Source organism: Macaca nemestrina, chromosome 7, assembly GCF_043159975.1.
Source record: "Macaca nemestrina isolate mMacNem1 chromosome 7, mMacNem.hap1, whole genome shotgun sequence".
In the NCBI taxonomy this organism is placed as follows: Eukaryota; Metazoa; Chordata; class Mammalia; order Primates; family Cercopithecidae; genus Macaca; species Macaca nemestrina.
In genome coordinates this window covers 26,610,308-26,635,757 of record NC_092131.1, presented here as the reverse complement: position 1 = coordinate 26,635,757, position 25,450 = coordinate 26,610,308, and the positions used below count along the sequence as shown (strand labels likewise).

At 42.6% G+C, this 25,450-nt stretch overlaps 1 protein-coding gene, 1 long non-coding RNA gene and 1 pseudogene across 8 annotated transcripts in view; 1 reads left to right on the top strand and 2 right to left on the bottom strand.

Moving 5' to 3' along the window:
- LOC139364227 (uncharacterized) overlaps nucleotides 1–16,597 on the top strand; it is a 48,229-nt gene extending 31,632 nt beyond the window's left edge. The window contains exon 2 of the long non-coding RNA XR_011625675.1: nucleotides 12,429–16,597. This is a non-coding gene — a long non-coding RNA (uncharacterized lncRNA). The remainder of the gene's footprint in view (nucleotides 1–12,428) is intronic.
- LOC105467638 (uracil-DNA glycosylase pseudogene) lies at nucleotides 2,067–5,511 on the bottom strand (annotated as a pseudogene).
- LOC105467637 (stonin 2) overlaps nucleotides 5,609–25,450 on the bottom strand; it is a 175,927-nt gene continuing 156,085 nt past the window's right edge. For all 7 annotated transcript variants that reach the window (XM_011717330.3, XM_011717331.3, XM_071099776.1 and 4 more), the window contains 3 exons: nucleotides 22,203–24,041; nucleotides 15,424–15,626; nucleotides 5,609–13,251 (listed from right to left, as the gene is read on the bottom strand). In XM_011717330.3, coding sequence (XP_011715632.2) covers nucleotides 13,168–13,251; nucleotides 15,424–15,626; nucleotides 22,203–24,041 — 2,126 coding nt within the window. In that variant the 3' untranslated portion in view covers nucleotides 5,609–13,167. The remainder of the gene's footprint in view (nucleotides 13,252–15,423; nucleotides 15,627–22,202; nucleotides 24,042–25,450) is intronic.

Here is a 25,450-nt window from a genome sequence, read left to right as displayed (position 1 = left end):
CAGGTGGTTCTATTTTTTGAGACAGAGTCTCACTCTCACCCAGGCTGGAGTGCAGTGGTATGATCTCGGCTCACTGCAATCTCTGCCTCCTGGGTTCAAGTGATTCTTGTGCCTCAGCCTCCTGAGTAGCTGGGATTACAGGCATGTGCCACCACACCCTGCTAATTTTTGTATTTTTAGTAGAGATGGGGTTTCACCATGTTGGCCAGGCTGGTCTTGACCTCCTGGCCTCAAGCGATCCACCCGCCTCAGCCTCCCAAAGTACTGGGATTACAGGTGTGAGCCACTGCGCCTCACCTCAGGTAGTTCTTTATGGCATTGTGAGAATATACTAATAAACAGAGCAACTTTCATTAAGGAAGACTCCGTTAGTCTACTTTATGGGCAATTTATGTTATTTTCAATAGTGTTAACTTTAGAATTTAATCCCCATTAAAGAGATTTCCAGAAGAGTTTTCAGTTTTCCTCTGGCAGTTAAAGAGACAATGATCTGGAACTTGAGGAGTTAGCCCATTTACTCAGGCTAGGGCCAAAGCAGAAAGATGTTTGAAAGGGATTTTCTCTGTAAGGTATGGTCAATGAACTTTAGGAGGAGGAATGGGGCTGGGCATGGTGACTTGCCTCTGTAGTCCCAGTACTTTGGGAGGCCAAGGTGGGACGACTGCTTGAGCCCAGGAGTTTGAGACCAGCCTGGGAACATAGTGAGATCCCCATCTCTACCATAATAAAAATTTAAAATTAGCCAGGTGTCATCTGTAGTCCCATCTCCTGGGGAGTCTGAGGTGGCAGGGTTACTTGAGCCCAGGAGGTCAAGGCTGAAGTGAGCTGTGATCATGCCACTTCACTGCATCCTGGGTGACAGAGCAAGACTCTGTCTTGAAAACATTTTTAGAAATAGTAGAAAGAGTAATGTCTCATATTCAGTTAAAAAAAAAAAAACTTCAGCAGTCTTTTGTTACCAAACTAGCACACGGTTAACTCTAACCCAGCTAACAGCAAAATAGCATCAGTAACAAGATCAAGGATGGAGGTGCAGGAACAATAAAGACTGTCTCCTAAAAAACAAATTGGAGGCTGGGGGCAGTGGCTCACGCCTGTAATCCCAGCATGTTGGGAGGCCGAGGTGGACGGATCACCCGAGGTCAGGGGTTCAAGACCAGCCTGGCCAACATGGTGAAACCCTGTCTCTACTAAAAATACAAAAAATTAGCCGGGCATGGTAGTGTGCACCTGTAATCCCAGCTACTTGGGAGGCTGAGGCAGGAGAATTGCTTGAACCTGGGAGGCAGAGGTTGCAGTGAGCCGAGATCACACCACTGCACTCCAACCTGGGCAACAGAGAGAGACTCTGTCTCAAAAAAATAAAATAAGATAAAAAACAAATTGCGAAAATATGTACATATTTGCGTAAGTATTTTTTTTAAAAAACTAAAACTTTCCAGTGTTGCCGAAAAAATATCCCAAAGTGATTGCAGTCCACAAAAAACAGCATTTGGCAGTTCGTGCTTCCTTAAAAACTCCAACTCAAGATTACTCTAGGAGAAGCTCACCCCCACATTTAAGAAAAATCCCTTTTCTCCTCTTCCTTGTTCAAATTCCACTGCTTATTCCATAAAACAACCGAAGAATAACAAGACCCAGGTCACTTTTCTCAGCCCCTATCTGTTAAGGCTCATACCACGGACTTTTCCTTAGGAAACTTCACCTCCCCTACAATTAGGAAATTGAGCACCAATTTCTGGGCTAGATTTCTGGAAACCTGCAGAACATCCTCATGCTTCCTTTATGGAGGACCTGAGGGCTCCTTGAATGATCAAGTGGGCAGTGTGCTGGGCTGGGACTGGAATGCCAGCCAGGCTGGGGAAAGAGTTCCTTTCTTTCTTTTTTTTTTTGAGATGGAGTCTCGCTCTGTCACCCAGGCTGGAGTGCAGTGGCGCCATCTCGGCTCACTGCAAGCTCCGCCTACCGGGTTCACGCCATTCTCCTGCCTCAGCCTCCCGAGTAGGTGGGACTAGAGGTGCCCGCCACCACGCCCGGCTACATTTTTTGTTTTTTGTTTTTTTTTTTTTTTTTAGTAGAGATGGGGTTTCACTGTGTTAGCCAGGATGGTCTCGGTCTCCTGACCTCGTGATCCGCCCGCCTTGGCCTCCCAAAGTGCTGTGATTACAGGCATGAGCCACCGTGCCTGGCCATTGAAAAGGGTTCCTTTCTAAGCAAAAGCACCCCAACACCTTGTAACTGGAAGTCTAACCAGGCAAAACCTAGTAGCAGCAGGTACAATACTAGGGCTGTACCAACAAGTGCAATCTCCCCGCTTAAACATAAAACTAAAGGTGGTAAAGAGAGCCAAGTGAATATTTGACCTCACCTGTCTTCTGAGAAGTTTGCGTATTTTGGGCTGAAGCCATGTTGCAGAGAAAGACATTTGGTCAAAGAAGCGCCTTTGCTGTGTCTGGCTGGCTGAAGCTGCCATTCCTGGGCAGCCTGCTTCACGGCTGCTTTAATGGAAGCTTTGCCCCCTTATGCAAAGTACTTACGGGTTAATTCAGAAATGTTCAATTTGACTTCGTAAATGACAAATACTTTAACAGCAGCTTCTCAAAAACCACGAGTGGAGACAGACCACCCCTTAGTTGAGGATCACAGCTCCTTCTAGTCTGTGAACTTCTTGCTGGACTTCTGCAGCAGCTCATTGGTCCTGGAATAAGTGTCTGCATCCAAAGAACTCTCTATACACCAACAACCAGAAGAGAGAAGCCACCCGCAGTACATAGTGCCACCTCCTATCAATGGCACTGCCCTCCTCCTGAGTATAAGAGCCCACAGCAAGAAGACAAGGCCATTTAGTTTGGATGTAGCCAGGACACAACTGCATTGGCAAATGCTCCCAGCCTCTCTTAGGAGAATTGGCTTGATGGGTCTGCACAGTGAAGACAGTGAATAGAACACCTTTTTTGGCCCACCCAGATAAATCTGCATGGCCAGGATGATCCAAACCATCCGTCTGTAGGCAGCTCTTCATAAATGTTTTCCAAACTAGGCAGAGGTCACACACGTCTTTAGACACTAAAGCAGCATCGTGGGCTTGATGGGGTCTGTGATATGGGTCCTATCCCAGGATGACAACCTTAACACCTCCTATGTCACATATCTGGGTCCAGGTGAAGACTTAGTGTTGGGGAGGATAAACAGTGTAATGTTTTCTTTCTTCTGCAACAAATCCCATTCGTTTTATAGAATACAGTTTTCCGAACTCTCCATTGAGGTGTTTCTTCCAGCTCTCACCAAAGACCACAGGCATGGTGTGGGCCGCGAGCCTGAGTAGCGCCGCAGCCTTAATTGTCTGGATGTGGAACAACTGTTCCCGGCTCAGTGGTGAGGGCCGCATGCCTGGCTTGGGACTGTGGGAATGTCGCTCCCTGGTGAGGCTTAGGAGAAGAAGTAGAGGGTCTCTGGGTCTTCTGGCCGATCATCCTGGAGCAGAGGAGGAGCAAATGTGCTGCCCAAAGATCCGCGAGGCTCGCGTTGGGTGTGGCCGTCAGCAATTGGTGCAAACCATGATAATCAGTTTAAAATTCATTCTTATTTTTGTGCTGTAGATTTTCATCAGTGATTGCTAATCTTCAGTAAGTATCTGTTATACCCACAGCCTTGAATTATTAGTGCCTTGCAGAATGGAGAGGGAGCTACCTTTACTAAATAATATGCCTTAAATACTTAGTGCCAGTGGCTGCCCTGGAGTGTATGCGTTATGTAAATGTTAGCTAATATTATTAAATCTGGGGAAGAGCGAAATCTGCCCCAGATCAAGGAAGAGAGAGGTGATAGTTGGAGGAAATCAAGGAGGAGATGAGAGGAGTTTGGAAAGAGAAGGGACAAATAACACTGGGGACATTTAAACTCTCATCTTTACTTCCTCTGGCCCTCAACTTGCCCTACCCAAATCCTGAGGAACACTGGGGTGCATGCCTGGCTTCAGTCAGCTACTCAGATAGTTATTATCCTGGGATATAAAAGGAAAAGGGGACCCTAGAAGACCAAAGCCTTGTGACAATGGGGAACCTAGGTAATTAGTTCTCACAACTTGTTCAAGGGGACTCTGGACAGGTAAGGATAGAAGAATAGTGGGAAGGAGAATAGTCTCCAGAATATCCAACTTAATATTATGCTCTTATTTGGCTAGTATCTCTTTTGTGTACCTGATACCATGTGATCTGGTACTGACTAGGCTAGACTCTTCTCCGTGTTCTGCTAATGACAGAGATCTCTTGAAAGCAGGAGGCCACTGACCTGGTCTGAGTTCTCCCTTGTACATGATTGTATTTTACAATAAAATGTTTCCGGTTGCTTTGAACTAAATAAAACACAAAGCTTTGTTTATTTTTTGCCTTGTTTACTCCAAAAAAGCTATAAATTATTTTCCTTGCCTTTAATCTTTTCCTAAAGTCCAAAATGCTCAGCATGGTATTGACAGACTAGTGTTTCTAGAATAATGCTTTACTGCCAAGATTCAAAAATTGCTTCATTGCATTTAGTAGATTGAGTTCCACCTCAGGCTGGATACATCCCTACCATAGCTTGGCTTAACCATCAGTTTTATCTCTGGATGTTCATGAATCCTTCACCCAGGTCAATCTGATCTCCTGCTAGCCCAACATACCACTTTTACTCTTTTTTTTCCCCACCCTACATTCCCTTCTCATGGCTGAGCCAAATTTTACCCCACCTCCAGGTCTCAGCTGACGGCCATCTTTCCTGTGAAAATTTCCCAAGTGTTTTAGTCCATACTGATTTTTTCCCATGCAAGTTATGTTGACATTAGTAATCTGGATTCATCAATCAATTGAACAAGTATTTGTTAAGCACTGACAATATGTCAGGAACATAATGCAAACTTATTATTTGATTATGTGCTCATTTATGTTTCTCACTTATATGTTTATGTATGTATCTCCAAGAAAACCTTAAGGATTGTAATCATTTTTATTTGTTTTCTCAGAATCAGGCACAAAATTGGAATGCAAATAAACCTTTTTTTTTTTTTTTTTTTTTTTTGAGATGGGATTTCGCTCTTGTTGCCCAGGCTGGAGTGCAGTGGCGTGATCTTGGCTCACTGCAACCTCCGCCTCCCAGGTTCAAGCGATTCTCCTGCCTCAACCACCCGAGTAGCTGGGATTACAGGTATGCACTACCACGCCCAGCTAATTTTGTATTTTTAGTAGAGATGGGGTTTCACCATGTTGGCCAGGATGGTCTCGATCTCTTGATCTCGTAATCCACCCACTTCAGCCTCCCAAAATGCTGGGATTACAGGCATGAGCCACGGGGTCCAGCCAACCTATCTTTAATTGACTAAATTATATCTATGATAAATTTAAATAGGATAATTAAACAGGTCATTTGTTAATTTGTCAGTTTATGATCACTAACCATATAAGCTGGGTGACAGGCCTTATATTAATAAGCATTACTCTTCATATGTCTGACCTCATTAAATTTGGCATAGTGACACTTTGTTCAAAAATGTATTAATAATTCATTTTCATAGCTCAAAAAAGGACATAATCAGTAGAACAACTAAAAACAAAACCTCACCTCTACAGAGATAGCCAGTGTGTAGACTTTATTACATAGGCACATATTAAAAAAAAAAAAACTGGTTTTACATAAAATTAGCCACAATAGTGCAAGAGGTTACACTGAATGAGGATGGATGATGAGTGATGGAAAATGCAAGGCTTGGATCAGCTGAATCATTCACTGGATCTTGGGTTCATTCATCCTGACACATTGAAATTTATTACAGACATTACAAGAATGGAGGGTGAGGAATGGTGCTTCTCTGTCACCACCTGGCTAGACCACTGATTTTGATTAATCTCTTGAAAATGGTAGTTTTCTCCAGGTTCTCTTGGCAAGTAGATATAAAAGTTAAATGAATGCTGGCTTAAGGTCAGAGGAGTTCATATCCTTCTCTTCCTTCACCCCTATACTTTAGAACTCTCACATCCAACAGTTTGCTGTTGGGACCTGACTGTACATATGCTTTCCCTGAACTGCTCTGGTAGAACACCACTGGGGTTGCTGATCCAAAGCACAAGGAGGCGCAACAGTGCTTGAGGCTTCAGTCACAGTGTTGTGCTAGATGGCATCCCCAACTAGAATTGAGGGTTTGATCTGTGGGAGAACACAAGCAAACAGGAAGAGGATGCTGGAATTCCTTACTCTGTCCAGCTGGAATCAGTCCAACACATCTGACTACCACAAGGACAACCAGAAAAGAAACTAAAATTATACACTCAAACATACCACAAAAGAGATGCTATTTTGTAGCTTGTACATAGGTTTTTTTTTTTTTTTTAAACTACAATTTGATGTTACTAAGAGACAATGAGGATGAGGAGGGGACTGTCCCTTTTCTCTCATCTGGTTTTGCCATAACTTACAACTAGTCCCAGGATGTTTACTGAGTGTCTTCCTTCAATTTTCACAATATTTTATACAAAATGACATATATATATATATACCTCATTGATTATCCTAGCATCCCCAGAACCTGGAGGGTTAGACCTACTTCTGTGTCAAGTAGCACCCAAATCCTAACATCCATTTTGGAGACCTGTCTGTGCCTCTTCATGCTCACACCATTGTTCTGATGGATGATGCCGGTGGAACTTCCAAAGACGCATTCCACCTGATCTTCACCACCCTCTTTGATCCTCTTTTTAAATCTGTGTGTGGAAGGCAACTGCAAAATAGAGGATTTGGAAGGTTGTCTGTTTCTGTTGTCTGGGGAAATTATTAAAAAAAAAAAAAAAAAAAAAAAGATGTGAAAAAGAAAAAGATGGACCAGCTGAGTTTTCCAACCTTCAAAATTTAAATTTCTTGGTTCTTATAAACATAGGAATAGTCATGAAAGGTGGCACCAACGGATATTTTGTAAAATAACCCATAACTTTAGAGCTGGAAAGGACTTGAAGAAACAATTAATCCAACTTCCTCACTTTTTTGTCTCAGGTAACTGAAGCCCAATTGGGAAAACAGCAACTTACTTAACATAGTGATTGTCTCCATGGCTATGTCCTTTAAAGATTCACAGAAACCCCAATTTCTCCTTAATAAATCCATTTGGCATGCCTATGAGTGACTTTATATAAACAATCCTCAATGTCCTCGTATCTAGCCTTTCCTCCCTTTAGAGAAGCTGGCTGCTAACATAGCACCTGACCAGAGTAGACACTTGATAAATATTTGTTGACTTGAATTAATCCTGCCGTCTATCCCTTTTTACTATGCAATCTTTATTTTTTCCTAGAGCTTCTTACTTTTAACTTTAAGGGATGGCTTCTAGTTCAAGTATTTTGAGGCTTGGTACCCAATGCTGATTTGTCATCTCTCTAGATTTTACTTTTTCATATTGAAATTCTTTTTTTAGTCTGTTCTCTTAATAGCTTTTGTTACATCCAATGATCATTTGCCTTTCTCCAGGCACTACCAAACTCATTACTATGGATAGTTTCTGCCTTTACAGGCTTCCAATTGCCAAGTAGAGAGACATTTTTTTTTCAGTTCTTAAAGCAACTAGACTTTCTCCAGCAGATTTGCTAAGGCACACTAGAAGAAATGTAAAAATCTCACATTCTTGTTTTAGTTAATACATGGGAGAATATTACTAACATGTACATTTGCTCTCTACATCTGTGGTTGCCTTATACATCTCCTTCTCCTTTAATTCCTTAAACACATAAATATGAGTCATGATATCTAAAGCCAGTCTCATTTTAAAAAGATAAGAAATGGTGATTTGTGGGGAATTAGCACTTAGACGTTGGTAATGTTTAGAAATCATCTTTAGGAACTTGGTGAGAATCTTCTCATTTTATGTAAAGAATTGTCATGGTTCGAATGGGACTTGGTAGTAAAGTGTGTGGACAATGCATTTACCAAATGATATTTTTTTGTGGATTTAATTTTTTGTTAGTTTTGTTTGAAATTCCTGTTAAATTGCATTCTGGACATGACCTAAGAGACTGGACATGTTACTAAGAGACATTGTCCAACCCTTGGCCCATGATGGTTTTGAATGTGGCCCATGACAAATTCATAAACTTTCTTAAAACATGCTATTTTGGCCAGGCACAGCAGCTCACGCCTGTTATCTTAGCACTCTGGAAGGCTGAGGCAGGTGGATCACCTCAGGTCAGGAGTTCAAGACCAGCTGGCCAACATGGTGAAATCCCATCTCTACTAAAAATATAAAAATTAGCCAGGCGTGGTGGTACATGCCTGTAGTCCCAGCTACTCGGGAGGTTGAGGCAGGAGAATCACTTGAATCCGGGAGGCAGAGGTTGCAGTGAGCCAATATTGTGCCACTACATTCTAGCCTGGGTGACAGAGTGAGACTCCGTCTCAAAAGAAAAAAAAAGAAAAAAAACACTAGGCATGCTTTGAAAGCTCATCAGCTGTTGTTAGTGTTAGTGTATTTTATGTGTGGCCCAACCAAGACAATTCTTCTTCCTATGTGGCCCAGGGAAGCCAAAAGATTGGACATCCTTGACTAAAGTCTAGATATGCTGGAATTAACATATAATCCTCGTTTTTAGAAGAGTTACAGTTGTCATTCCAACTGGGAGAATTTCTATAAGTAGGCTGGATGGTAGTGCTTCCTACTTAAACCAATTTAATATTCCCAAGGCTTTTAAGAAAAAACTTCAGCTCATTCTGTTTTCCCACCACTAAACTTATGGTGGAATATATATCACCTCTGAAATCATGATTTTATCTCACAAATTTCAACCTTACTATCTCAGACCTCCATCTCACTGTGGTGACAAATGCACAGTAATGGTCAGTGGTTAATGCTGGAAGAACAAAGACCTACTGCATGAAGACTGGTTGTGCACTCTTATCAAATGCTTTCTTTTCCTCCTGACCATTGAAATGGGCAAGGCCCAGGCTCATAGATCTGTTTGACTTGCAGGAACAAAGCAATCAATCACCGTGACTATGGACAGCATCTATGCTACTATGCTTTTGGGCACAAAAATGTTTTTCAATGTGAATGAGGTACATTGTAGTTCAAATTCAGCAGCATATTAAGTGCCTAAGTGCTGACAGGTTTTATTACTCGACTCTGGAGGCAGGAATAAAAGGAAAGGAAAATTATTTAAGTCCTTCAGGAAATAAAAGCATGCTTGCTGGCTTTATTATGAGTAGCTGATGATAAGGGTTAAGTAGCCTTAGAGTCTCAGGGTCAGTATTCTTTTAGCCAACATTTATTGAATACATACTCATTTTCTTTTATTTCATGAGGATACGTTTGCCCTATCGGCAAGCATTTAAGGTGGCTGAACCCTATTACATTCCAAGCTTTGTGCTAGGTGTTGGAAACACAAAAAATTATATACATTCCTTGCTTTCATGGATCCCATTTCTCAGAAACATAAGTTTCTAGGGAAATAAACTCTTACTCCCAGCCACTGGATTTGAATAGAAATCAGTCTCATTTCAAATAAAAAATATTTTAAATCAAACAGTGTTCTCAAGGATTATGAACCCTGCCAATAATGCAAGAAGGCACAGTCCTAAGGGAAGAGCCAAATAGAAAAAAATGAAACTGTCCAGATAATATTTAATATGAATGAAACGCAAACTTTTGATAAGGAATAACTAGTACTATGTCTGCAAGAGCAGGCAAGGGGGATCTAATGGTATCCCCACAAAGTGCCTCACATTGTCTTGTCTGACATGTCAAAATGAGTACATTTCTTATCTTTTTGCTATAAAGTCAAAAAGCAGGCCCTAGACTCAAAAGAAAGCACAGCTCTTGATACCATGTGATATCGAATTTATGTTCTAAGAGTAATACTATATACTGGTAAAATGAATTCATTTTTACTATTTTCACATTATTGATAAAGATTGTAACCACAAAAGGAAAATAATAGTCCAGGTTCAGGGTGGCAAAAGTAGAATCTGCACATCCACTGGTAATTTGCCCAACTGTTTTCTATGTAGGCTATTACATAGCCCACTTGTGTTTTCTATAGAAGTTATTTAAAACTAGTAAAACACTCCTTACATCTAAAAATATATAGTATTATAATCCCCAAGCCCCTAAATGCTACCCATAATCAGTTTCCTAAAAAACAGTAGAGGGAAAACAAATTTGATGAAATTAAGATGTTAGGTTTTTAAAAATTAATAACAATTTATGGGTCCGGTATGGTGGCTCACACCTGTAATCCCAGAGCTTTGGGAGACTGAGGCAGGCTTATCACCTGAGGTCAGGCATTTGAGAGCAGCCTGGCCAACATGGTGAAACCCTGTCTCTACTAAAAATACAAAAATTAGTGGTGCATGGTGATGGGCGCCTGTAATCCCAGCTACTCTCAGGAGGCTGAGGCAGAAGAATTGCCTGAACTCGGGAGGCAGAGGTTGCAATGAACCAAGATTGCACCATTGCACTCCAGCCTGGGCAACAAGAGCAAAACTCTGTCTTAATAATAATAATAATAATAATTTGCTTGCAGAATATAGATAACATAGAAGGATTTTTCCCAACTCTTGGTTAAAAAAAAAAAAGTCCAGGTGCATGTACACCGGAAATGAGAATTTACCATGGCGGGGGAAAATAAGTTCCAACAAGCAATCCACATGTGATGCTAGCAGATGAGGCAGAGATCTTGACGGAGTGCTAAGCCTTAGTGACTAAGGAAGGTGCTGGGATGAGCTTCATTTCCCTTGCCAACTCTCCAGTCCATTTAGATGTTCTATGAGGAATCAATCTCAAAAGCCTTTAGTACAACAGGGGAAGACATATGCTTTGAAATCCCTTGATAAAAACCTCAAAGGAACTCCACTGTATTTCAAAGAGCATGAAAAACCACTTCTGAAGAAAAAGACAAATGAAGTTAGAGAGTCTTATTACTATTGAGACTAAACCTATATTTAGAAGGAATCTTGGTAGACATATAGAGCAAATCCAATGTAAGATTGCCTTTCACAGCACGTGGGATAGGTGGTTATTTTAACCATTGGGCATTCACAGGAACAGAAAATTTTGCTAACTTGAGTCTATTCCTCTTTAGAACAACTCTTATTAGAAAATTCTTCCTTATATTGAAGCAAACATTTGTCATCTGTGAAGTTCCTCTTTGTTCTTATTTTTGCCCTTTGAAGCTACACAGAATAAGTCTAATTCCTCTTCCTTTTTATAGCTCAACAGAAATTTCGAGGCAGCTATTATATCATTCCCTCCTTGTCTGCACTCCCTTTCCAGCTATACCTTCTGTTCCTTCAGGGAAGCTATCCCTTTGTTCTTGTATCATCAGACCCTTTACAACCCTGGTCACCTGCCTGTGGACACAATCAACTTATTAATGTCTGTCTGAAAATATGATACCCATAATTGAAGTCAACCCTCCATTTAGATATGGACTAGAGGGAGGGTTAATGAAAGCATGCAAGGCTTTTATTAACACCAGCTGAACACATTAGCTTTGTGAATAGCCATGATGTATTTCTGAGTCAACACTGAACCTCCATTTCTGTAAGGAAATATTTCTCTATAAAGTACTGTGAAACCAGGTCTTCCTAACACTATTCCCATCAACACCACACACATCCATAAATACACACTCCACTCTGTACTTTGCATTTAAAAAACCCAGAGTATAGGGTTTCTCATTAATGCCTATTCAATCATTCTTTTACTTTCAGTCTTAGTTCAGATATTTCATAATACTGTAACTATTTCTATATCCCAGTGTCAATACATATTTAGAATCCAATCATTGTTCATTGAATACATTAATCTTGAAACCATCAGCCAAAAACTGGAGATATTGTTCATTTCTGCATCATCTACAAATCTGACAAAGTGTGCTTTCTGTCCCCCCCACTCTATTCTTCATGGGAGAAAACACCAAGATACAAATAAGAAGAGGTGAGTAGGAATGGATGAAGGAAAAGATTAAGTGTCCCAGAAACAGATGAAGAAAAGGAAGATGGAGTGAGTGTTCTGACTCTTGGAATCAGGATATAATGTTCCCAACATTAGAAAAATATGGCTTTTCCCTGTCTCTATCCTAGAGATGCCTTTTCAATCCATTACAATACTGTGATTATCAAACTCAGAATTTTGGGGGAAAGCTCATTCAAGCTTAATTTTAAAACAGCTTTAAAAATTATCTTTGCAGCTTACATTTCCTATAAAGTCTGGGTTAAAGGGACATGCAACTGTTTATTGGTCATGAGGTATAAAAAGAACTCCCAAACACCCCTTACAAATGCCTGAGGTATTATAGATATTTGTTTCAGGAATCAGAAATGGACTGTATTTTTCAGTGTGAATTTGGGAATTCGCTGAGATTAAATCTACCTCTTGAACTGAACATCATCTTACATTTAATGTCTCTTTTCTCCAGAATGAAGAAAACTAAGCTTAATTTTGGCTTCCCCTCAACAGCCATTTTGCAGAATGTGGGTCCATTCACAGAATTAAAAAGTCTCCTATTGTGCCTTTTTCCATTGTCTATTGTGACTCAGGATAGCAGATCCTGTGACTGAAACCTTAGAGAGATGGAAAAAGTGTTCCAGTCTAAACAATCTAGAGCCAGAAGGGAAATGTCTTGGAAACTCAACATTTAAAGAATGGAGACACCTCAAAAAGGTCTAGTAAGACCCAAAGAAGAAATTTGTTTTGCGCCTTTTCTGAGCCTTTTCTAGACGGAGTGAAAGAGAGGGATTCTCAATTAACTTCTCAAGACTGCCTTTTCCGGAAACTTACGCGAGTGACAGATGAACATCAGAAGGGAATCGTGCTAACACTGATGTGGGAGGTTCTTTTCCTGACTGTAACAGTCACAACAAACCACACACCAGTGCTGTGAGATAAGCAGAGACAAGACAAGGAGGCTTAATTATACAGTAAGCTCCAACAGTCAGGTGAACCACGTGCTTTAGGCATGACCAGAATCCAAGAGCCTCTCCACAAGCCACCATTCTCATGGTTTCCTGGTAAAATACAAGTAACTGCAAACAGGAAGATCTGGTACACTGTTCCCAACATGGAGTGGCCACAGCAGGTATTGACTGAAACTTCAGCTACTCAGGAAGACACCCTATCATGACCCTGGGATTAGGATTCCTTCCCGCAAGGCTTTGTCACTGCACTCCACACTCCTTGGGATTGTCCATTTCATCTCCTTCAAAGTCCGGCTTCAAACTCTTTTTTTGCTCAATTTCCACCTGCCAAGAATAGAAGTTGGAGATAAAGATCAAAAAGAAGAGAAAAGCATGCAAATAAATAAATAAACCAAAACTCCATAGGTGCTTTGAGATTTCTTGTAAGTTTGCTAACGTTTTGGGCTTTAGCCACATTGGAGCTACTGGCCCTGAGTATATCATGTCTCTCTCTTTGTACATGTTCTTTGATTGGTCTGTAATTCCCTTTCCCTCATGGTCCACCAGGAAAATTCTTATTCTTTGCCTTGTACATTTGGTCAAAGGTCACCCCTTCTGTGAAGCTATTTTTGACTTACTGAGTAGAATCAGGTACTTCTCCCTGTGAATATCTCCACTGTACCTTGCACACCTGTCTGGCTCTACTATACCATGGGCTCCACAAGACAGGCAGGATCTTGTTCAATATTTTATGCAGTAATGTAGGAATACAGCGGGCAATCGACAAAGATTTATCAAATGAATTAATTCCTTTGTAATTGACTGTTTGCACCCCCTCAATACTTGTTTTTTTGTTTGTTTGTTTGTTTGTTTTTTGAGACAGGGTCTCATTCTGTTACCCAGACTAGAGTGCAGCGGTGCAATCTTGGCTCACAGCTCACCCACAACCTCCACTTCCCAGGCTCAAGTGATTCTCCTGCCTCAGCCTCTAGAGTAGCTAAGATTACAGGCACGCACCACCACGCCTGGCTAATTTTTGAATTTTTAGTGGAGACAGGGTTTCACCATGTTGGCCAGGCTGGTCTTGAATTCCTGACCTCAAATGATCCACCGGCCTTGGCCTCCCAAAGGTCTGGGATTACAGGTATGAGCCACAGCAGCTGGCCACCTCCAATACTTTCTCTCTTTAGAAAACCTCCAAACTGATAAATACTGGAGTGTTTACAGTTCTACCATATCTTTTGCAACATACTATCGCTGTAGTTATCAATAAATTAATAGATTAATCTTTGAAAGTAATACATCTCAACGGAAATCTTTGACAGCTCAGGCAAGGAGTTCTTCGAGTTCAGGGTTCAAGTTGCTCCTCTCAGCACCACTTTGGATATTTATGATGTTTGACCTACATACAGGGTAATGATTCAACACTCAAGAGTCAGGTTTGAGGAAAGTGCTATTTTTTTCCTCGCCACAAGATGGAGTGTTTGTTCCTTTTGGTAGTTAAATATTTTAGCCCACACAACTAAGGAAACATTTAGAGGAACAATAAATCACCATATAAATCCAAGGATATTATTATAAATAGAAAACCACTTTGCAAAATCCTTCTTTAACAAACTCCCTTTCCAATCGTTGGCATTTAATCTCCTATTGAATTTCTAACTCCCCAGGAATGTATCGCTTTCTGTTTATGTCAGAAAACTCTAAGTTTCATGATTCCTTCCACAGCCCTGATCCTGTTACTATTATAAACGTTTGCTTGGCTTTTGAGTTTTGTCCTGTTACAGCCCAGTACCCCGGTCATATGTGTCCTAACTTCGTTCAGGTCCACTTCATCAACTCTAACTGAAACATATGCTTTGGGATAGCGCTTTCTCTCCTCTACTTCCAAGCTCACTACTCAGTAACATCAATTATATTGCAAATGAATAATAACTTTATCCCATTATCCTTTTTCTTTTTTTGAGACACAGTCTGGCTCTGTCACTCGGGTTGGAGTACAGTGGTGCAATCACGGCTCACTGCAGCCTCAACCTCTCTGACTCAAGTGATCCTCCCGCCTCAGCCTCCTGAGTAGCTGGACTACACGCACATGCCACCATGCCCGGCTAATTTTTGTACTTTTTACTTTTACATGTTGGCCAGGCTGGTCTTGAACTCCTGAACTCAAGTAATCGGCCCACCTCCACTTCCCAAAGTGCTGGGATTACAGGTGTGAGCCACTGTGCCTGGCCCCCATTATTCTTTTTGTTGTCATTGCTCATAATGACAGAAAGACATTATATTCTCTTTGATGAGCCTCTTTATTTTTTTCCAACCTTTCTCTCATCCACTAGCCAGATGATGCATTTAAATCAGAGCAGACGCATCCACAGCTATGTAGGGGGAACTTCCTCTAAGGCAGTAAGAGGTTACGAGGCGAGCACACAGGAAGCATGGCTAAAGGAGTAAGAGAGGGAGGGTAGTGGGGTGAACAAATGGACTTGGAAGCATTAGCCAGATGCTTCCCAAGGCTACCTGGTAGCTGTAGTGTGCAGAATAATTGACCCACTTCCTGACATCAGTCTTGTCTTCCACGGAGATAGATCTCACGCTGGCTTTGGAGGCAGAAGTTGTGGGCATGCTGAACTCGACATTCACACGATTGGCAAATCTGGAAGGCACTTCCCGGTCAGAGCCGAGTTCAAGGTGGCAAAAGAAACAGTGTGGGTGACCGGAAGCTTTGAAAGAAAGACAATCGAGAGATCAGATTATTTGGGGAGAAAGTGGAAGGAGCAGCCAAAGGAGCCACTTCAGTAATAAAGGAGGCCTGTGGGCTCAGCACCTGGCAGGCTTTCAGCGGGTCCAGTGTTGAGCAATAGGATCCGCCTGGCTCAGCAGAATTCACGCTCTGTGTGCCTCAGCCCCTTGATATAACTCCATCGGATTCTAGCAGCCTGGTATCCCAACAATAAAACCCAAGGCCTGAGAAACAGGGGCCATCCTGCCTGCTCGGGTGAGAGTGAGATGTGAACACAGCCCAAACACTAAGAAATAAGGGGTAAGGATGTAAAGAATGGAATAGAAGGGATCAGCACTTGGCACCTAATAAAGTATCAATGACAGCTTCCTGGAGCAAATCATTGCTTTCCTTTGACGAATGAACTGATTTTCTTAATAGCATTTCATAGTTTCAAAATGCTTTTGGCACGCTTTTGTGCGTGAATGATATATGTAAATGACAGACTTTATAAATAGCACACAGATATTAGCGAGGCATATGGAACACTGGGCAAAACACCAACCAGCAGAACACCTGGGTTGGACTTCCAGCTCCCCTACCAAGCAGCAGAGCTCCTGCCCTCAAGTCCTTTATAGTCTCCAGGCCTCAATTCCTCCTCTGTAAAGTGGGGAGATTAGGGTACGAGGAAACAGTACAACATGGTGGACTGGACAATGCCAGGCACAGTCCCTTGCTGCTCCTTAATTCTATACATCTATGGGTAATTCCACTATACTCGTGATGGCAAACTTCGGGTTTGATTTTCACTCGAGAATTGTTATTGAGATTTTTGAGGAAAAAGAGTCAGAGCTTAGTTCTATGACCATAACCACTGAAAACACCACTGTCATTCATCTGCTGTATAGGAAGCATTGAAGCATCCTATGACTCGTTCGATGTTAAATCTTTTTTTTTGGAGACGGAGTCTCACTCTGTCACCCAGGCTGGAGTGCAGTGGCGCGATCTTGGCTCACCTGCAACCTCCGCCTCCTGGGTTCACGCCATTCTCCTGCTTCAGCCTCCCGAGTAGCTGGGACTACAGGCACCTGCCACCATGCCCAGCTAATTTTTTGTATTTTCAGTAGAGACGGGGTTTCACCATGTTAGCCATGATGGTCTTGATCTCCTGACCTTGTGATCCTCCCTCCTGGGCCTCCCAAAGTGCTGGGATTACAGGCATGAACCACCGCGCCTGGCCTCAATGTTAAATCCTTTACACAGATTCTCTCTTTGAGTCTTCATTAGGATCCTTTGAGGTCAGAATGTTACCTTCGTTTTATAGTTGAGGAAGGTAAGGCTTAGGGAGGTAAAATGAGCTACCCACAGTCACAGCTAGAAAGTGGCAAAGCTAAAAACTGAAACTAGCAGGAGGCCGAGGTGGGCGGATCACAAGGTCAGGAGATTGAGACCATCCTGGCCAACAAGGTGAAACCCCGTCTCTACTAAAAATACAAAAAATTAGGCGGGCGTGGTGGCAGGTGCCTGTAGTCCCAGCTACTCAGGAGGCTGAGGCAGGAGAATGGCATGAACCCGGGAGGCAGAGCTTGCAGTGAGCCGAGATTGCGCCACTGCACTCCAGCCTGGGGGACAGAGCGAAACTCTGTCTCAAAAAAAAAAAAAAAAAAAAACTGAACCTAGCAGTCTGACCCCAGAGTGTTCTTAACCACTTTGTCTGAGTCATAACCTCATGGTCCCCAAAACACAAGACCAAGTTTGCAGGGTGACAGGGGTAGAGGGGGATTGAGCTGTAAGAACCCCCATATTGCAACTAGCTATAGATAAACAACATGAAATGGCCTTGCCTTAATTATGTAACTGAAACAGCCCCTTAGTTATCCCAGTTTCCACAAACAAACAATTCCTATGTTCTTTATTGGTCTGGCCAGGACTTTTCAATCTCAGAGAGTGAGGACATACACACCCGCTCTCCAAGGAAAACATTAGATAGTGAAGTTATTTGTTTTGCTCTGTTTCACAGACATAACATATTTCAGTGGTTATTTCTAAAGAGTAAAGCTTTGGAAAATTGAAAAATGTGCACTAATTTTAGGAAAAGAATTTAAGTAAGATACATATAACAGTAAAAATTAAATTACTTGAAAATGAATCCATTCAATGTTTTTAAATTGTGTGCCACAGATGTAATGATACAGCTATCATTTATGGGACATTTTATTACAGGCCAGATACTGCGCTAAGCCCTTAAAAGCATTATCTCATTTCATTCTGAATGAACTAGATATTAATAACCCTATTTTATAGATGAGAAAAATTAGGTTTCTCTGAGAGGGTTAAGTAAATTGCCTGAGGTCACACAGCCATTAAGTGGTAGAGCTGGAAATAAGATTCAGAGATGACTCTGCCTTCAAACTATGTCCTAAATTCTTCTCAATATATTGCTGTGAAATTAGATCACAACCAAGTATACAGAAGCATCTCTTAATTTAATAGCAACTTGGACAACTCTTTTAATCTAATTACACTTATTTTGCACATTGTTGGAATATGGAGAAATCTTTCCTTTCTACCCAACTGATTCCCTCCTTTTACTCCACCAAAGTGTATTCACAGCAAATTCTGAAAGCAGCATTCTTTCCTAGAATCCTAGCATCAGCTCTCAGATGGGTGAGGGTGGTGGACAGTTAAGGAAGTTCAATTTTGAAAGCTATTGTGGTTTAATTCATAGTAATGCATTAAATAAGTCCACACATGCTGTCATTGTCCTTGATGAGGTTGAGAAAATTCAACAAAAAATTCAGATGTTTAAAATTTCCCATACAAGGATGATCATATTGGGACTGTTTTCCCTCTACCAGGTCTAATGAGAACGGGGGGTTCCTGCAAAGACAGCCACGTATGCAGGACAGAATGTTTCATTTCCTGGCGATGATCTGTGGAAGCAGCACGACTTATGTTGGTGCCTTCTAAGATGAAGAAAAACTCCAGCACTTTGGGAGGCTGAGGCGGGCAGATCACGAGGTCAGGAGGTCAAGACCATCCTGGCTAAGATGGTGAAACCCCGTCTCTACTAAAAATACAAAAAAATTAGCCACGCGTGGTGGCGGGTGCCTGTAGTCCCAGCTACAAGGGAGGCTGAGGCAGGAGAATGGAGTGAACCCGGGAGGCGGAGCTTGCAGTGAGCCAAGATCGTGCCACTGCACTCCAGGCTGGGTGACAGAGACTCCATCTCAAACAAAAAAACAAAGAAAGAAAAACTCTTGGGATGAGGGTGGGCGGGGTCCTTGGAGAGCTCAGAGAGGGGAGCTGCCCACCTATGTGGCTGGGCTGGGCCAGGCTGGGCTCCACCAGCGGGGGTCACGTTGGAATTCAAAGGTGGCTGCTTGGTCTCTTGGTGGCTGGGAATGGGACAAGCCTGCTGTGGCTACAGGCTAGGGATGCCAGCAACACAAGGGTAATGACCTGCTGGCCTCTGTTGCCTGGGCTCTGACTACCCTGCCCACTGGGGCCTGGGAATGCAGGGCCACGGCAGGCAGGAACGTGTGAGGAGAGGTAGGCTTCCAGCCAGCCGGGCCTTTGACTTCAGCTGAGCCCCAGCTTCCTTAAAGAAGGTTAAGGATTATAAAAAATAACCTGTACAAAGCATCTTCCCAGGGCTGTCTGAATACCTAGACAGACGAGCCCAGGAAAGGGCTATTACTAAAAGATAACCATCAATTCTCTGGGTTCCCGGATGAACACTGCCAAGGAGGGCAGGAGCTGGGCACACTGAATACCAGCAGTGGGTGACAACTTCCATTCTGCCTGGAATTCAGATCCTATACACCGCAAGTTTCCAAAAAGGGTGCTGTCCATTTCCCGAACGGGTATGGAAAACATACCACTGACTAGAAAAGTAGAAGCAGCCTCTTTTTGGGGTTTCACTATTGAAAATATTGTTACATAACCATGACAGCGAAAGCAGTAATGGGGCAAGGCTGTGAGGATTTAAGTAAGAAACATCAACAGATATCCTTATGCTGTGCTATATTTCAAAAATCTTCCACAAACGAGGTTCCACAATCTGGAAACAGATATGTAAAACAGCATATAAGCTGCGTTTACTTGCCCTTGAGCCAACAGAACACTCTCCACTGGGAATCATTAAGGAGAGTGTTTGCTGAAGGCCTGGTTGTGCTTTTTCCCTGTCCTGTATCCATCCTCCCTCTTTTCTGGTAGCAGTCTTTTTCTTTCTCTCCTTTTGGGAAATAATCTTCCCCAGGGCTACATGTTGTCTTGGTGGTCATGTCAGTCAAAACACACTCCTCTCCCCTAGTCTCTTGAGCCAAGCTGCAAAAGAACAAAAAAATAGGGCCGGGGGCGGTGCCTTAGGCCTGTAATCCTAGCACTTTGGGAGTAGGAGGCAGGCAGATCACCTGAGGTCAGGAGTTCAAGACCAGCCTGGCTAACATGGTGAAACCCTGCCTCTACTTAAAATACAAAAATTTAGCTACTCAGGAGGCTGATGCAGGAGAATTGCTTGAACCCAGGAGGTGGAAGTTGCAGTGAGCCGAGATCGCGCCACTGCACTCCAGCCTGGGTGACACGGTGAGACTTCATTTAAAACAAAACAAAACAAACAAACAAACAAAAAACAAAAAATAGTCTGTGATGATCTGTCCTAAGGCTACACGCTGAGGAGATATCCATTAGTCTCTATGACCAGAGCTACTCTACTGCTGTCTTTCTAAAGTCTTCCGGATCAGTCTTTTCCTCAGGTCTCTGAGCTATCCCATCCAATAATTTGTTTTGTTGCTTAAGGTAGCCAGTAAGTCTTTGTTACTTATAATAATAATTAAAAAAAACCTTTATGCAGTACTTTTAAATGTTTGGGAGAAATCCCTTTGAAACAAATAGATACGTTTGTACTCATTGGAAAAACTGCAAATATCTGTTCTTCTGGTGGAAATTATTTCAATATTTGTGTCTATTTGGCTCCATCTATCAGGAGACACCGGTGACAGATTGAGAAAAGGACCCTGGATGTGACTGCATGACTCTCTAGATGCGTCACATCACCTTCCCGACCTTAATTTTCTCATCTATAAATAACCTGAGTTATCCCCAAGGTCCCTTCCAGCTTGAAAATCCGGTAATTCCACAGTTGTCTCTTTCCAAGGGCTTCCATGTCAGAGGAGAGGTCAGGGTTTTCTCTCTTCCTCTGTCAGGTCAGAGGCGCCCCGTGGATAAGGTAGAAGTTACAGTGCTGCCGCCAGCAGAAGACAGTGCTGAGTTCAGGGGAAATGAATAAGCAGGCACAGAGAGGAACACTTGGTTTTAAAAATTCTGTCAGTTTAGAAATCCAGCCTCAAACACAGAGGTCCAATTGTCTCTTCAGTTTGCACAGCTACACCCAGTGTCTGATACAGAACGCCCTGGTGTGTGTCCATTCCCTGGATTGCCTGGGGAGCTGGCCAGATCACACTGCCGTCTGCCATCACATTGCTTTACACTTAGGATATAATAATACTGCCACTTCACACTCAGAGCGGGAGAGGAAGACTCTGAACACACTGCTAGGATTTATAGTGAGAATGGAAGAAAGGATTGCCACATAAGAGAAAGCCATTTGAATCAAGAGTTTTTCCAAACCTTATTCTTTTTGCTCAGCTAGCATATCCACTTTTGTTAACAGATGGGCAAAATGTATTCTAAACAAGAAAAGAAGGGATTTAAAGGCTTACAAGATCATGGGCTTGCTGCCTACCATTGGGGTCACCCAGACATACTCGAAGAAATACATGTATTAGTGCTGGTTTGACTGCTCCCTCACTTTGTCATTTCACTAAATCTCACTGGACCCATGGGGGAAGTAATTGCCTTCTGCATTCACTCAAGCACAAAAGCATCCCTGATAGCTGTGAGCAGCCCAGCTAGGGCTGGTAAGCATTTTTTGTTTGTTTGTTTGTCTAAATAAAACATTCTTTTCTTTATATTTTGTCTGCTAGAATTCTGGCCCTTTTAGAAATTCATGTCCTAGCTGGATCTTCAGTCTGATTGAAGGCCACTTTTCTTTCCCATCCCCCAGTCCCAGGGCCAAACTCTGAACTTGAGATATTATGACTGACAGGCCTTGCACGGGGTGGCTGGAGTCATAAAATTAACCTCTCAGTGTATTGTCCATGACTGGCCATAAACTGGCCCTTTTACCTACATCGAGGGCAGTGTGAGAAAGATGTGTCTTCAGAAGCCATCTAGAAATGAATCACTTCCAGCACCACAGCTAATACGTTAATGAGTCCCCAAAGAATAGAAATTCAGAAGCTGCCCTGAAGAGCTGCTTAGCAGCTCAGCTGAGAAGAATCCCTAGTTTTATGGAAGATGTGTGATAATGAGGGGGTGAAAAGACAGAGTGAACTGGGACACTATACGCATTACTTACCTTGCTCAATTATTTTTACTTTTCTGGCCCCACTCCCCCTCCATCACCACTCCCATCACACAGTAAAAACAAGCACTTCATACAGGATGTGGAACTTTGAGCTCAGCTTTTTTACAACTGTATGTTTGTTTTCACAGAAGAGGAACCACCACCCACCTGAGTTTTTGTCGGGCAGTCGGTTTATCCTCCACACAATGGAGTTGAAGGCATGCTCATACTTGGCAGTTCCCAGCGTTACTCTCATGACAGGCTCAGAGCCAGAAACACTAGTGGAGCCAAAACTTGCCCCCCGGTTCACTTTGGCTTTCAAAGACTTTTCCCCCAGGACACTTTCCCTGCGGAAGTTTTTCACCCACTCACTGGGCACAGGGTAACGGATCATCACATTCTCACAGGGAACCTGAGTGAGGGGGTCACGATTGGAGGAGAAGCCAGTTGACATCCTCAGCCAGCTCTGCACCTCCACCTCTGCCCCATTGACGCTTGCGGCTGTCCTGAGTGTGAAAGGCAAGGTCTTCTCAGCAAACACTGTCCTGAACCGCATTAGCTCAAACCGGCACGCATCCAAAGGGTTGAACAGAATGACCCGCGAGTTGTGGAATACATCCTCATCCACACACCCATGGAAACGGCACTCATGAAGCTTGATCCACTTTGTGGTGGTGGTGGGCATGATGTCCTGCCTCAAAACTATTTCATTCCCTTTGACGAGGACATCATTGAGGCCCAGGCGGCACTCTGCGAGCCCAGACAGGAAACTCAGGATGTGGATCCGCGTCAAGACATGGTGCTGGAGAATCTGGTTGTCTCCTTTGCTCACAGTGCCAGAGAATTCATCTCTGACATCCACTGTAATCTCCTCTTCAAGGTAGTTCAGGCCAACTGTGCTCAAATCCATTGACAACACTGGCAGATCCATGAGACGGTCCTGAACTGCATGGATGAAACTCAGGAAGTCATCGTAATTGGTGGTGCCCAGCTTAATCACCTGTTCCCTCTCTGCTGTGTGGGCCACAGCAGGTTTGGGCTGGTATTTCTTCTTCTCTTTATAGGTGACACGGTCTATCCGCAAGCTGTGGATTCTGCCATTCTCATCATAGTTTTGAAGCCGGGGTTCTGAAATCTCGTGACAGATCTCCAGCTTGAACTCACGGAACGGTTTTTCTAGGCCCTGCTCATAATACAGCTGCAGGTAACCAGCATCTGTCAGTTTGACGTAGATTGGTCCCCAGTGCCTGGAGGACATGATGTTTTTCTTCTCAGGGATCCTCAACATCATTGGCCACCCGTCACGGGGCTGGGACCATGCTGATCCAGGCGGGTGAGCATCTAGCTCAATCCAGGCTATCGGGTCATCATCAGGTAGAGTTGCACTGCCAAAGTGATCAGGGTCATCAATTTGGAGTTGTTTGAGTTTTTCAACAGCATCAGAGTGTGACTGGGTTTTGCTTGAATCATCAAAACTGATGGCATCCTGGTAGATGACAATGAGGGAATCTCTTTGGCTTTTGCCCGTGGTACTGGAAATGGAACTGTTTTGGGAGCGCCTCTCCTGTTCCTCAAAGAAAGCACTGAAAGGGTTGATAGGGGAGGGCTGTACATCCTGCAGAGTCTCATTCAGGAAAGGGTTGGTTGCCCTCCAAGGTGGAGCCTCAGCTACAGAAGGCGTGCGGTTTAAAGAGGAAATGTCCAGCTTCTGAACTTTGGAGAAGTTCATCAAAGTGCTCTTGGGACGGTCCCTCTTCTTAAATGATCCCATTGAATTATAAGGTACATCTGGGATCACAGATGCACTTAGTGGAGTATTTGGCTTCAGAGGAGAGGTGATTGGTGCTAAAGGGCAGCTGACTTCATTGTCATCAAAGGTGACCCAGCTGGGAAAACGAGCAGAGGTCATTGGAGGGGCAGGGTGCCCATTCATGGCCGGACTGCTGGCCTGCCAGCTGATGGCCTCCATTTCTACTTCTTCATCTTCCTGAAGCGAGGAGGAATTGTCTAAAACGAAAAGGAGAACGTATGAGCTACTGTTCAGGGGCTCTAGAGGTAAGGAAAACTAAAGTATGGGAATGAGGGATTACTAGAATTTCAACTGGAATCCAGTACATTCCAAAGCAGCTCATTACCTGTTTCAGGTGCTTAGTCTGGGCATAGATCTCACATATTTGTAATGAGTACCCCAGAGGAGCTATCGCATTAAGTGCAATAAGAACACAATGGCTATAGCAATACAGAAGTAGTGACTGGTAGTACCAAGGTCTCTTGCAATTTATATACTCTCCCTTGTTTTAAGTTTCTGGAATAGATGTTTTCTGTACTTAGCTTTAAGAAATGTATTCTTAATTTTTAAACATTGAAAACCATCTCCTACATAAAATTATATAAGCTCATCTCACTGAAAAAAAACAAGTTATCTTCTGTAAGTGATAATATGATTACAAATAATATTCTTGGAGGGATTTTAGCCTAAACACAATGAATAAATATTAAAGACAAATGGTCAACCTTCTTAATTCACTAAGTTCATACATGTGAATAAGAAAAACACAAAAACCCCAATAGAAGTCTGAGTAAAGAACATACACAGATAATTCATGAAAGAGAAACGAAAAAATGTCTAATAAGTATGTGAAAAATGTCCACTCTCACTAGTAATAAGAAAAATGGCCGGGCGCGGTGGCTCATGCCTGTAATCCCAGCACTTTGGGAGGCTGAGGTGGGCGTATCACGAGGTCAGGAGTTCGAGACCAGCCTGGCCAACATGGTAAAACCCAGTCTCTACTAAAAATACAAAAAAATTAGCTGTGCGTAGTGGCGGGCACCTGTTATCCCAGCTACTTGGGAGGCTGAGGCAGGAGAATCTCTCGAACCCGGGAGGTGGAGATTGCAGTGAGCCGAGATTGCGTCAGCACTCCAACCTGGGCAACAGAGGAAGACTCCGTCTCAAAAATGAAAAATTAAAATTAAAAAAAAAAATCAGTGAAGATTCTGAAAGATTTTAGTGCTCAATGAGGGTAAGGGTGCCATAATAGGAGCACTACGTAGACGCTTAATGAAACTGTAAGTTGCAACAGATCGCCTGAAAAGACTGGGCAATTTATATTAAGGACCTTAACACATGTTCATAAACAATGACTTAGTAATTCTACCCTAAGAAAATAAATCTAAATTATGAACCAAGTTGGAAGAACAGAGATGTCCATTTTGGCATTATTTATAATAGGGAAAAATATTTTAAATATTCAACAATTGGGTAAGTGTTAAGAAATTGAAGCCTACAATAAAATAATACCCACCCACTAAAATGTTTACAAGTATGCCGTATATCATGAGGAAATGCTCATGATATAATCTTTTTTTCTCTAAAATATTTTTTCCATCTTGAAGTTTATTTTTTATGATTAAAA